The sequence below is a fragment of the Aegilops tauschii genome, chromosome 5 (genome assembly GCF_002575655.3).
Source record: "Aegilops tauschii subsp. strangulata cultivar AL8/78 chromosome 5, Aet v6.0, whole genome shotgun sequence".
In the NCBI taxonomy this organism is placed as follows: domain Eukaryota; kingdom Viridiplantae; phylum Streptophyta; class Magnoliopsida; order Poales; family Poaceae; genus Aegilops; species Aegilops tauschii.
This window is the reverse complement of record NC_053039.3, coordinates 399,829,100-399,841,188: the sequence shown is the minus strand read 5'-3', so window position 1 is coordinate 399,841,188 and position 12,089 is coordinate 399,829,100. Positions and strand designations below refer to the sequence as shown.

At 52.6% G+C, this 12,089-nt stretch overlaps 2 protein-coding genes across 4 annotated transcripts; both read right to left on the bottom strand.

Annotated features, from left to right (window-relative positions):
* Window positions 1-720: 720 nt before the first annotated feature.
* On the bottom strand, window positions 721-2,293 carry LOC109763321 (chloroplast envelope quinone oxidoreductase homolog). Its single transcript, XM_020322157.3, has 3 exons — window positions 2,017-2,293; window positions 1,705-1,935; window positions 721-1,606 (listed from the first exon to the last, which is right to left on the bottom strand). The coding sequence occupies exons 1-3, from the start codon at window positions 2,092-2,094 to the stop codon at window positions 890-892; spliced, it is 1,026 nt and encodes a 341-aa protein (XP_020177746.1). The 5' UTR covers window positions 2,095-2,293; the 3' UTR covers window positions 721-889.
* A 4,297-nt stretch (window positions 2,294-6,590) lies between these two features.
* On the bottom strand, window positions 6,591-11,278 carry LOC109763322 (uncharacterized). Of its 3 annotated transcripts, XM_040390577.3 has the most exons (6): window positions 10,719-11,270; window positions 10,212-10,298; window positions 9,873-10,087; window positions 9,518-9,598; window positions 9,165-9,244; window positions 6,591-6,910 (listed from the first exon to the last, which is right to left on the bottom strand). In XM_040390577.3, exons 1-5 carry the CDS (start codon window positions 11,031-11,033, stop codon window positions 9,193-9,195), a joined length of 750 nt encoding a protein of 249 aa, XP_040246511.1. In that variant the 5' UTR covers window positions 11,034-11,270; the 3' UTR covers window positions 6,591-6,910; window positions 9,165-9,192. The 3 variants fall into 3 exon arrangements, 2 of the variants coding, with proteins under 2 accessions (XP_040246511.1, XP_073356595.1); XR_005757658.3 differs by lacking the exon at window positions 6,591-6,910 and having other exon boundaries at window positions 8,935-9,244; window positions 9,845-10,087; window positions 10,719-11,278; XM_073500494.1 differs by lacking the exon at window positions 6,591-6,910 and having other exon boundaries at window positions 8,935-9,244; window positions 10,719-11,267.
* Window positions 11,279-12,089: the final 811 nt, after the last annotated feature.

Here is a 12,089-nt window from a genome sequence, read left to right as displayed (position 1 = left end):
TTTCCGTTAATTAACAGACCAACCCTCTTCTTCTTAATCAATGAATGTGGCAAAAAAGTTACCTCCATTTCAAAAATTATATAAGGCATTACTTTGAATAAAAAGTAGCAACATAGGATGTGCCAAGGAACTTTTTACTAACAGAACCTAAATCACTTAACTTAAGTGGCAACGAATAAATGAACATGGATATAAGGAGCAAGCAAATGCTAAGCACCACATCCAAAAGCAAGCTTGGGAGGCTCTATTTGTCAGGTGCCTGAAAAAATAGTCATTTTTATATGAATTGTCAGATTTCGATCCAATGGTCCAAAATCGATCGAGACTGTTCATCGTCTTCCTCCCTTCCTTCTTCCTCCTCCCGATCCTGCAGCCTACCCCACCCTAACCGCCAGCCTGCACCACCTACGGCCGGCGGGCGCTGCTGCGCCCCGCCTTCCCCTCAACCTCCCCCACCATTGTTGCTAGCCACCGCCCCGGCCATCCCTCTAAGCCCGACATCACCTATGAAAATCTCCGGCGATCCCCACACCCCTCCTCCCATCCCTAAGATAGATAATGGGGCCATTACTTCACGTCTTCACCCTAATATAGATGGTGGGGCTAGTTCTTCACTGGCGAGCTTCTCCTGCAAGGTCCGACCAAGAGGGAAGGAATGAAGAAGAAAAAAAGTGACTAACACGAGAAGGAATTTCAGGCACATGAGAAATAGCAAATCCGTAGAAACTTCAACCTGTTGAAGATTATCAAGACGTCATTAATCACATGATGTATCGCAATGGGCTTCTTTACATTCTTGGACAGATGGGAGCAGCTCTATCATCTTCGGCAATCGGTATCACTGCAACTATTTACTTTGAATTTACGTATTGTAGTAGTACTAGCATCATCACTCTGTGTCATCGGCGACGCCCATGTCGACGACGACCTTGCCGGTGGCGTGGCCGCTCATGCTCTTGGCCCAGCCCTCGTGCGCCCTGCTCAGCGGGTACCGCGAGTCGATCACCACCCGGAGCTTCCCCTGACTCACCATGCCCAGCAGCGCCTCCATGTCCTCCTCCTTGGCAGACGCGATCAGCGGCACCAGCTTCTTCCTGGAGAAGAGCACCCAATGGAGCACCGCGACGGCGACGGACGCGAGGCGCGGGGTGAGGTCCACCACCACGCCGCCGGCGTCGGCCAGCGCCGGCTTGAAGGCCGACCACGGGAACCCCTCCCCGCAGTGCACCACCGCGTCGTGCTTCGGGCCGGACGGCCCGCGCAGCGCGGCGCCCTCCGGGGTGTCATAGTCCAGCGCCTCGTCGGCCCCCAGGCTCCGGATGAGGTCCAGGTTGCGCGCGCCGCAGGTGGCCGTGACGTGGTGGTGCCCCGCGAGGCTCGCCAGCTGCACGGCGAAGGTGCCGACGCCGCCCGAGGCCGCGGTCACCAGCACGTTCTTGGGACGGCCGTCGCCGGCGTCGAGGCCGACCCCGGCCGCCCTGAGCGCGGCGAGCGCCGTGAACGCGGCGATCGGCAGGCAGGCGCCCTCCACCGCGGACACCTCTGGAGGCCTCAGCGCTGCTTGCGACGCCGGCACCACCGCGTACTCGGCCAGCCCGCCGCCACCCTGATGAACAAACACAACAACACCGCACCGCACGTACGTCAGGCCACGGTAGCAAATTACACATGACAGTTGCAGCTGATGTATTAATTCTTACGTACCGGGAAGTTGACGGCGATGACCTTGTCGCCCTGGCTGAAGCCGCTGACTCCGGCGCCCAGCTCCACGACTTCGCCGGTGAGCTCGCAGACGGGGGTGAAGGGGAACTTGCTGGGCAGGAAGGGCCGCGCCTTGCCGTTCTGGAACTTCCAGTCCACCCGGTTGATGCTGGCCGCCTCCATCCTGAGCAGCAGCTCGCCCTTCTTGGGCGACGGGATCGGCACCTCCACATGCTGAAAGTGCACCGGTGAATCAGTCAAGTGAGTACGTGTTTGTACATCAAGTCGATTCGTGCCGTGTACCGGCGTACGTACCTTGAGGCCTTCGGCTCCTCCGCCGTACCTGTCGTACTGCACGGCTCTCATCGTCCTCGGAGAAGAAGAAGAAGCCATGGCCGTGAACCTGTCCGCCGCTCGCCGGAGGATTGTAGTTGGAACTTGGAAGTGGTGTCTAATTGCCGAGACGATGATGCGTGGAGTTGGCAATGACCCTGAGCGCCTGCGCGGATCATGTTATATATGTCGCCGCCGATCGAAGGTCGTCTGCAGCTTGATTTGTTTGACCCGATGACCGCCGGCTCGATCAACGCTCGACGGCGCGGCGAACAAAGCGTATGTACGTACGTGGCCAGGCTCCGCGCCGCACGCCGGTCGCCGGTGCCGTGGTCGGGGTGCGCCAGGAGGCAGTGACAAGTCCGCGTGATAGGAGACGGCAAACGGGCAGATATGAGGATGCATCTCGGCGCTTTTAACGAAGAAAAATCAACTCCACTGCCTGCATACCACGTGCGAAATCGCCTTTTTGGCGCCACGAATACATGACAAGTCGTCTCCGTCGGTGCACGTTGGTCGCACTTCTCCGAAGAACCGAACCTTCAGGATTCAGCCGTCATCTCCTTCCACGCCGCCACCGCCCCTCTCCTCCACCCCCTTCCTCCCGATTCTCTTCCTTCCGATTCGATTTAGAGCTTTGAGCCGTCGCCGCCCCCCTCCTCGCCGCTGCCGGAGCTCCGTGGGGCAAAGCGGGATGATGGTGGTAGGGCCTTCCTCCGCCGCGGCCCTGGGATATGGTTGCGGTGGAGATCCACGTGGGTGTTCTGGACGTGTGCATCGTCCGCATCGGCGGCGCACCGGCGAGGGCCCCTCTGCCTGGCTCACCCAGGCGAGGCCACGGTTCTGAGCGGTGCAGCTTAGGTCATGCGGTCTTCCGGCGGCAGACATCGCCCATAGGTGTGTTGGATGACAGAGGAGGTCGATTTGGTGGTCCAGCCGGGGATGAGCGTGAATTTGCCCGCGAAAGCTTGGTCGCTTTATACTTAACTGTAAATAGGAATCTCGTCCGAAATAGTCGCCAGAATGCAATTGGTACAGAAAATCAAACCTTACATAGATCGTCGCCTAAGCCTAATTTAGCTAATTTGTCTGCGGCACTATTGGCATCTCTACTTACCCACGTTACTTTCACCTCCATGAAATGTTGAAGCATTTCTTTGATCTCCTGCACGCACGACCCCAACGCGGAGAGGTCTCTAGCTGGGTTGTTAATTGCTGCCACCACTCCCACGTTATCTAGTTCTAGGCGCAGCTTCTGAACATTTATCTCCATGGCCACTTGTATAGCTCGTCTACACGCCAGAACCTCCACCTTCTCCGGACATGAAGCATGGTTGTAGGGATGGCACGCTACAGCTCTAAAGAGGAATGCTACATCTACGGTCGGGGCCTCAGGCAGGGAGACCCCAGCTCCCCCCTGCTCTTCAATTTCGTCGCTGATGCCCTCGCCAAAATGCTGGATTCCGCAGCAACTAATGGCCATATTAAAAACGTTGCCACTCACCTTTTCCCCGACGGATTGTCCTTTTTTTAGAGAAAGGCTTGGCCCAAGTAGGCTCAGACCTAACCCGACTTTGAATTAATAAAGCCATCAACCGGCCAGGATTACACGAGCAGCATACAAACGACACGAAAACGAACAACAAGACAAGCCCGAAAGATACAAGGGGGCACTCTGAACTTACAACACATCGGAGAGCTAGTTACAAGAGATACTAAGAAAGAGCACAACTGGCATAAACCGATGACCGCAACCCTCAGGCGCCGAAGACACATGAGGAACGCCACTGGGACAATGAGTGGGCGGCATGAACATGGTTATGCTCTGAAGCTTGGGGACAACACCTCCCTCCACCGCCGAAGAGGGGCACCACCCTCTCGTCTTGGCTCGAAAGACGACTACCGTCGGACATGGGAGACGCTCACCGAGAGCTAGAGAATGCCGCTTCCCGGATCCAAAGCAAACACAAGTCATGACCTCCTTGACGAAGAGAGCACACCAAGCCGGCCACACCATCACGCGCCAAGAACGTCTAAAGGCTGCAGGAAAGCCGCCGAGCAACAACAGAGAGGCGGACAGCGGGACAGCGAGAGGCACTGCACCTGCTGCTGGCCAAAAACCCCACCTTCAGCAACCCTACGCCCGAATCCACACTCCCCAGGCAACGCCTCCATGGAGGGAACGACACACGCGGCACCGCCGCTGCCCAATCCGATCGGATTTTGGGTTTTCACCCGGGAGAGGAAACGGAGGTGGGGAGAAGGAGACCACGACACCGCCTCCAAGAAGGAAACGTCGCCCAAGGCCGACGTCGATGCCGGGCCGAACCAGCCGGCCAGGGGTTTCCCCCGGTCCCGATCTGCATCACCAGCTCCAAACTCCACCGGATCCAGTGACCAGCCGCGGGAAAACAAGCGCAGAGGGGGAGGGAGCGAATTGGGGGCGGCAAACCTCCAGATCTGGCGAGGAAGAGGAGGCCTCCACGCTGTAGCCACCGGGCGCCGACGCCCCACCGCCCCCGCAGTCAAGGATGCCGGCCAGAGCCCTCCGCGAGCGCCGTTCAGGGCAAGAACGGTGACGCCACACCGGCAGGGGCCGCCGCCCCTGGGATCCAGATCCTCCACTGCAGCAGCGACGAGGGCCTCGCCGCCACCGTCACTGGCGGCCGCGCGGGCTTGCCCCGCGACCACCTCAGGTGGCGACAAGGAGGGAGAGGAGGGGTGGGGGAGGTGGCGCTCAGGAACCCTAGCCGCCGCCTGAGTCGCCCGGTCAGGCGACGCGGGGGCCGAGCGGATACGAACACAGATCTACATTAGGGGCTAACGGCTTGTCTCACCTACAATACGCGGATGACACGATCATCCTCATTGAGAAGGACGACCTGCAGCTTGCAAACCTGAAATTCATTCTCCTATGCTTTGAGTACCTTTCTGGTCTTAAAATCGATTTCAGCAAGAGCGAGGTGTTCGTCCTCAGCTGTGACTCCCCGGAGCAACAACGTATCGCTAACCTTATGAATTGCTCCTTGGGCACTTTCCCGACTACCTACCTGGGTGTCCCTATCTCTCATAGGCGGATTAAGGCGGAATCCTTTCGTCCGCTCGAGAAGAAAGTGGGTGGACAGGTAGCGCCTTGGGAGGGGTCGTTATCAGTCCACTGCTGGTAAAGTGGTGCTTACCAACTCTAGTCTATCCTCTCTCCCAACTTTCATCATGGGCTTCTACCGCCTTTTCGCAAGCAACCATGCGTCTTTTGACAAGGACCGTAGCGCCTTCTTCTGGAACACGGCTGAGAACAAGAAATTTTTTAGAATGGTGAAATGGAAACTCATGTGCAGACCCAAGAAGTTCGGCGGACTCGGTATCACTTACACCGCTGTCATGAATCAATGTCTTATGATGAAATGGTGGTGGCGCTTATACTCTGAACCTCCTAATTCTGTGTGGATCCGGATCCTGAAGGCTAAATACTTCCCGAATTGCCCCGCCCTCATGTTGACTGTCAGGTCCGGATCGCAATTTTGGTCGTCCTTGCTGAAACTTCGCGATACTTTCAGAGGCTTGGTACGTTTCCGGGTTGGAGATGGGACATCCACCCGCTTCTGGCTTGATTGGTGGACGGGCACCGGTCCCCTTGCCGTGGCCTTTCCTTCGCTTTTTACTTATGTCTCCAACCCAAATGCCTCGGTGGCTTCTTTGGCAGCTGCTGAGTGGGACTTTGCCTTCCGCCGGACTCTCACTTCTGAAGAGTTCTCTTCTTGGCAAGACCTCATTGCCCTGATCCCCCCGCTCTCGGAGTCCCCTGACGTGTTGGTTTGGCCTCACTCTGCTTCGGGCCGCTTCTCGATCAAATCTCTTTATAACAAGCTCATTCCTGGTAGGACTGATGACCGCTTCAAGGGGCTGTGGCAAGCCCGGATCCCCCTAAAAATCAAGATTTTTCTATGGCAAGCCCTCAGACGTAAACTCCCGGCTAGCGACCAAATCATTAAACGGCATGGCAATGCTAACCCAGCTTGCACCCTTTGAGGAGTGGTGGAAGACACGGAACACATTCTCTTCAACTGCCCATTGGCGCGGTTTGGTTGGAGCTGCGTTCGCTCGTGGCTCTCGTGCACCTGGAGCCCCCAAAGCTTTAACGATCTATTTGAGCTATCCCGCAACCTGTCGGGGCAGAGGCATAGGATCTTCTGGGTTTTCTTTGCGGCTTTGTGCTGGAGCTTATGGACAACCAGGAATAAATTTACTATTGAGCATGTTTTCCCTAACAAGCCTTCTGATTGCCTGTTTAAAATGGTTGCTTTCTTACAGCAGTGGCGCCTCTGTTTAAAGCTGGAGACGTGGATGCTTTCAATTCCCTCATAGCCAAGATCCGCGCGGCTGCCATCAACCTTGGTCATCATGTCGTACCATCTCAAGCTCCTCAAGCTCAGTAATGCTTAGTCTTCTTTTGCTGCCTAGGCCTGCGTGCCTTTTGCCCTAGTGGTTGTACTGTACTTTGCAACCCTGCTTGGTTGCCTCCTTGTTATTCCCCTTTCGACATACCCTGTTCTGTATGGTACTCGTGGTGATTGGCTTTATTTATAAAGTCGGGCGTCTAGCCTTTTCTCAAAAAAACAATTACATAATGTTTACAGGCTGATATTGATCTGGCGGATTTTAATTGGATTAAGGTGGAGGGAAGGGCCACCCTGGTGAAAATCAAGGGGGCGGTGGAGATTATTTAAGGAAAGGCCTGTAACCTTTTGTAGCAGGCCCATACATGTACCATTTTTTAGCTCTGAAAGCGTCATTCTGATCCCTTAGCACACCCCCGCCCCACCTTTGTCTCGGTTTTGTGAGAATGCACCGTCCGAGTTGGCCTTCACCCAGCCCTCTGGAAAGAAAGTTGACATGTGAAGTTCACGTAATTAGCCATTGTATACAAAAGAAAATGTTCAACAAATTTTATATGTTTCATTTTATTTACAAAACAGAATTTATATGGTGTATGTGATAAACATTTTCTTGGTTCATTCAAAAAAAAAAATTGGTGTGTACAAAACAAATTTGTCATTGTCTAAGCAATAAGTTTGCCATGGTCAAAAAAAAAAAAATTTGTGGTCCAAAATATAAATAATGGTCATCGCCGCTCGCCGCTCGCCGCGAGAAGTTTGTTTACTACTCCAGCTCGGATTACCGCCATCATCATCGCACGAACACTTTGGACACGAACCAGAGACGGACACTTGAATGCGGAATCCTAATTCGAGTCCAAATGCATGTCCATCATCCACCCGTTCCGGTACTATATACTCCCTCCGTCCGGAAATACTTATGTATCTAGACGCATTTTAGTTCTAGATACATCCATTTTTACCCATTTCTTCGACAAGTATTTCCGGACGGAGGGAGTATATTCTCACGCCAGGAGGACTCAACTTGCTGAATCAACAGACGATAACGATCGACATTGCACCTACGAACGACCATGGAGCGATATTGCTCGACATCGCCATCGGAAACCGCCGGTGGCGACGCTGAAGCCAAACCCACGGAGGTCACAGCGAACGACGCCGCGTCCACGCTGGAGCCCGGCTCAAGCAGCGCCGCGGCGGCACCCTTCTCCGGTGAGCCCGCTGATGCCGTTTCGCCGCCGGCCGCTGGACAGCAACCAGGCCCGCCGGAGCCGGTCTGGATACGCGCAAGGTTGGGCCTCCTGCTCGACCACCCGCTCCACTTCATCGCCGAGAAGCGCGTCCAGCGGTCGGACCTCGACCTGCAGCAGAGCCGCTTGTCGATGCCGCACGGCGATGCCACCGGCCGCCTCCTCCCGCTCCTCTCCGACGAGCAGCGCCGCGCCGCCAAGCTGGCAAACCCCCGGGAGAGGCCGGAACCGCAGGCGTGCCATAGGGCGCGGCGGAAGAAGCCCGGCGGGCTCGTCGTGCCGGTCTGCGTCAACCGTGCCGGCGACCGGATGGATGCTCAGCTGACACGATGGGAATCTAACGGCAGCACGGTGCTGAAATTCGGAGACCACGGAAGCTTCGTCGACGGGAGTGGCCTGGAAGCGATGGACGAAATCCAGATATGGGCGTTCCAGCGGGACGGCGGTCCATGCTTGGTGATTCACAAGGTCGGCGACGATGAGACAACCGCGACGCCACCAGAAGCGGCGGCAGCAGGGCAGCAAAGCAAGCCGTCTAGTGAAGAATAGGGTTGCATGTCTGTCTGGATGTGTAGGTTAAGTTTTTGTTTAGAGACCCTGAGACCAAATTGTGATGCAAAATATTCCTTCCGTTCCGTTCCGTTCCTAATACACGACGTTTTACGCCTGAAATATAATCTCTAAAGATGGTAAGCATTTACAGGATCATGAGATGCTTCCATGACAAACTAAATGGTTATTTTGTTGGACATCAGCTGTTGATGAAAACTTATAGGATTTATGAAGAAAAAGAAACATGATAAGTCTGTAAAATAGTTATGGCATTATCAGCTATACGGAGGTAGTAAGTAACATTAGAAAGAGAGAGAAGCATGGCAAGAAAACTAATGATGTTCCTAGCGAAACCTGCAAAACCCAACACCTAAAACCCTCTCAGTGTTCATTCCTATCTTGGGACTCAAACTCGCAGTTTTGCGTCCCTTCCAAGCCTGCAAACCTCAAACTCAAAACATGAAAGTGTGCCATCATATACTTGGCAACCGACAGAACAGCTGTGGCGCCGATTATCTCGGTAAACCGAGGTACACAAGTTGCACATAATACTGACCTCAAGAAGTAATAACAGCTAAAAGGTCAAGGAACACCCTAGTAAACAAATTAGAAGAACGAAGAGGGCAATTAGGTTGGCTTGTGTTCAGATTTAGGTGTTCCCTAAATCAGAAACTAAGAGCACAGTTGTGAAAAAGATTAACTTTGTATGCAAACCAGAAACATGTACCGCATCATATTACCATAGGAACATATTACATATACATGAAAGGTATGCAAATGCAAACTGGGGGCAGACATTCCAACCATAGTGCTTTAACTATGAGCACATGAGCTGCACAGCTAAGACATGATCATAGGAGAACAAGTCCCTTCTAAATTTAATTAAGGACATTTGTCATATATCAAGTTATCATTTATGAAACATACTCACACGCAGATGGAAATTCTGCACAACATACTCAGCCAGTTTCCCTGTCCACAGCTCTTGCCTGTTCCCGTGTTGTAAATGATCTGCACATCAGCAAAGTAGACACTGTGTTTTAGAACATAGAGAAAACCCATACAAAGAACACCGACGGAAACAGAACCGCGCACTGCAAGAATAGCCTAGATAAGGCGAGGAAGCAATACAATCAGTCTTGATAAGAAACATATTTAAATTATTTCAGGGTTTAACAAGAACTTAAAACTGCATGCTCAACAATTAATGAGTATAACGATCAATCCAGCCGCCTGTGAGAACTAAGAAGGTTCGCCTATGAGAACGTGAGAGTTTGGGCGTACCTGAAGAGCTGGCCAAGGCGCTCGATGTCAAAACCAGTTCCCCTGTCCACAACTCTTGCCTGTTCCCTTGTTGTAAATGATCTGAACATCAGCAAAATAAGACACTGTGTTTTAGAACATAGAGAAAAACCATACAAAGAACACCGACGAAACAGAACCACGCACTGCATGAATAACCTAGATAAGGCGAGGAAGCAATGCAATCAGTCTTGATAAGAAACATATTTACATTATTTCAGGGTTTATCAAGAAGTTACAACTGCATGCTCAACAAGTAATGCGTATAACCAATCAATCCAGCCACCTGTGAGAACTAAGAAGGCTCACCTATGAGAACGTGAGAGTTCAGGAGTACCTGAAGAACTGGCGAAGGCGCTCGGTGTCAAAGCCATAGGGTAGGTTCCCAGCGGACACAGTGGCCTCCTCGCCCGGCTCAAAGTTGCGCTTGAATGATTGCCTCAGTGTTACCCACTTTGTGTCCTTGTCGGTGGCATGACAATGACCACCATTCAAGAGGCCTTTGCCCCATTGCTTGCATGGAGCTGGAGCATCACACACATAACAGTAGCACTGCATTTGAAAAGAAAAAGAACAGCAACGGGGCCGCATTACAAAAGCTATGCTGTCAACTCTGCTACTGTAATCATATTACCAACAGAATCAGGGACAGGGGGTGACAATGCCTGTGACTTACCATTTTACAATGCTTTGGGTGAGGAGTGGTGCTAAAGGGCAATTCAGAACATAAATGCCGCGGGTGAGGGAAATCCTTGCACGCTATCTGCAGAAGGATGGCATGTAGTAGCTGCGATTTAGAATGCCAACACAGTCCACAGGCAAACTGCAGTAAAACTGAAGATGCTCATCGACAGTAAGGATGAATAACACGGACAGATACTTCAGCAGACCACCTCCATGTTACAGGTTGAACAGTGAAAGTCTTTCGGGAAAGTATATTCTGAAGCAGTGAACGTGCAATACTTATACTCCTTGGTATGGGTTTTCTCTATGTTCTCTGAGTCTGAGCCAAGGTTGTGATTCCGAGTCTGAGCCACGGTTCGATTCGAAATGAAATTTCCGACGAAATCAGTGGTCTGCTCATCTCTAGGCACGGACTCCAGCGTAACAAGGTTCGCACTGCTTCAGTGAAATGCGCAAAAATTGCGTGGATCGAAGCGGAAGGGAGCAAACCAATCTGTACCTTGCCTTTGACCGCGACGATCTCCACCTCGTCTGACGCGCCGTCCCCCGCGCCCCTCCCCTTGGCGCACGCAACCACAGCCGGCCCGTCAGGGTCGCCGTCCAGGATCACGCAGTCGTCGTCGTTGTCGTCGTTGTCCTTTCTGGCGCGAACGCCGCGGGACTTGCCCTTCTTCCTCCGCGGCACTGGCACCGGCGGCGGCGAGTCCCCGCGCAACGCGACCCATCCGAGGGAGCCGGGCGAGACAGACCGCCTCGGGGAGCCCTCGTCCTCGTCGGAGCTGATCACCACCACGTCGCCCGGCGGCGGCCCCATCCGCCGAGGAGCGCGATGCCGGCAAGGCGGCCCGTGGGCTTCGGGTTTGACCGCCGGGAGGGGAGCGCGGCGAGCTGGGAAGCGGACGAACAGGCTGGGCGAGGCGGGGAAAGTGGCCGGCCAGCGATTGGAGGAGGGAGGCGGCGCGACCGCGGCATCCGATGGGTGACTGCGCAGACGATGTGGGGCCCACCCGTTTGGCAGCTCGGGGGCGGCTGCTTTCGCCCGCCCGCTCCGGTTCTCGAAATTTTGAATTTTCGGGGGGTACGCCACAGGATACGTACACGTGGACAGACCTCCACACGACATATTCGTTCATCAAAAGGATGGATCTGATTTTATTTTTCTAAAAGAAATAGATAGCCAAGACACTGTATCGGCTACTTCAAATTTGATCCGAAGAAGAGGAATTTAGTTTGAGGAAATGCACATTCTTATTTATTTTTTATCTCCCAAAAAAGAGGACACGCATGGTATGTATCCTCCTTCGAAACATGGGATTAAAATTTGACAGGGGCACACGTACAAAAAAGTGGGTACAAATCACACTGAAAGCAAGTGAGGAGTAAGATGCCTTATAACTTTTTTGTGGGAAGTTAAAATACCTCTTAGAGTAAGGACATTCCTCTGGTTAGTTTTGAAAACAAATCACCCTAACTAGAGATGCTCTTCTCCATAGGAGTAGAAGTTGTGAACCCGGATGTCTTTTCTATAGCAAATATGAATCGGTAAATCATCTTTTCTTTCCTTTAGCGAGATGTATTTGGAACATAGTGAGTTGAAGACTATGCATAACATATGGTAGGGACATTTTATCAATCATTCCCCTCCCTCCACCATGCAAAGAGCATGTCACATACCAAATTTTCAAATTCAGGATATGAACAATAGAGCATATGCATATCATGGTTTCATTGCATATTGGCTATTTTATAAACCCAAAAAATATACCAAATTTGACTTTATTCTATAGCCATATGAATTACCTTTGCATAAAATGGTCTTTTCAAAATTCGATATGGGTAGGAAATGAATCTTCCTAAGATTATATTTTCC

Bases quoted from the DNA above. Each gene is read 5' to 3' on its own strand.
- LOC109763322 (XM_040390577.3), bottom strand. From the start codon at position 11,033: ATGGGGCCGCCGCCGGGCGACGTGGTGGTGATCAGCTCCGACGAGGAC. The intron at 10,299-10,718 runs GTACAGATTGGT...ATCCTTCTGCAG, and splicing joins TCGTCGCGGTCAAAGGCAAG to ATAGCGTGCAAGGATTTCCC. The intron at 9,599-9,872 runs GTACTCCTGAAC...GCTGATGTTCAG, and splicing joins CGCCTTCGCCAGTTCTTCAG to ATCATTTACAACAAGGGAAC.
- LOC109763321 (XM_020322157.3), bottom strand. From the start codon at position 2,094: ATGGCTTCTTCTTCTTCTCCGAGGACGATGAGAGCCGTGCAGTACGAC. The intron at 1,936-2,016 runs GTACGTACGCCG...GTGCACTTTCAG, and splicing joins GAGGAGCCGAAGGCCTCAAG to CATGTGGAGGTGCCGATCCC. The intron at 1,607-1,704 runs GTACGTAAGAAT...TTTGTTCATCAG, and splicing joins TCATCGCCGTCAACTTCCCG to GGTGGCGGCGGGCTGGCCGA.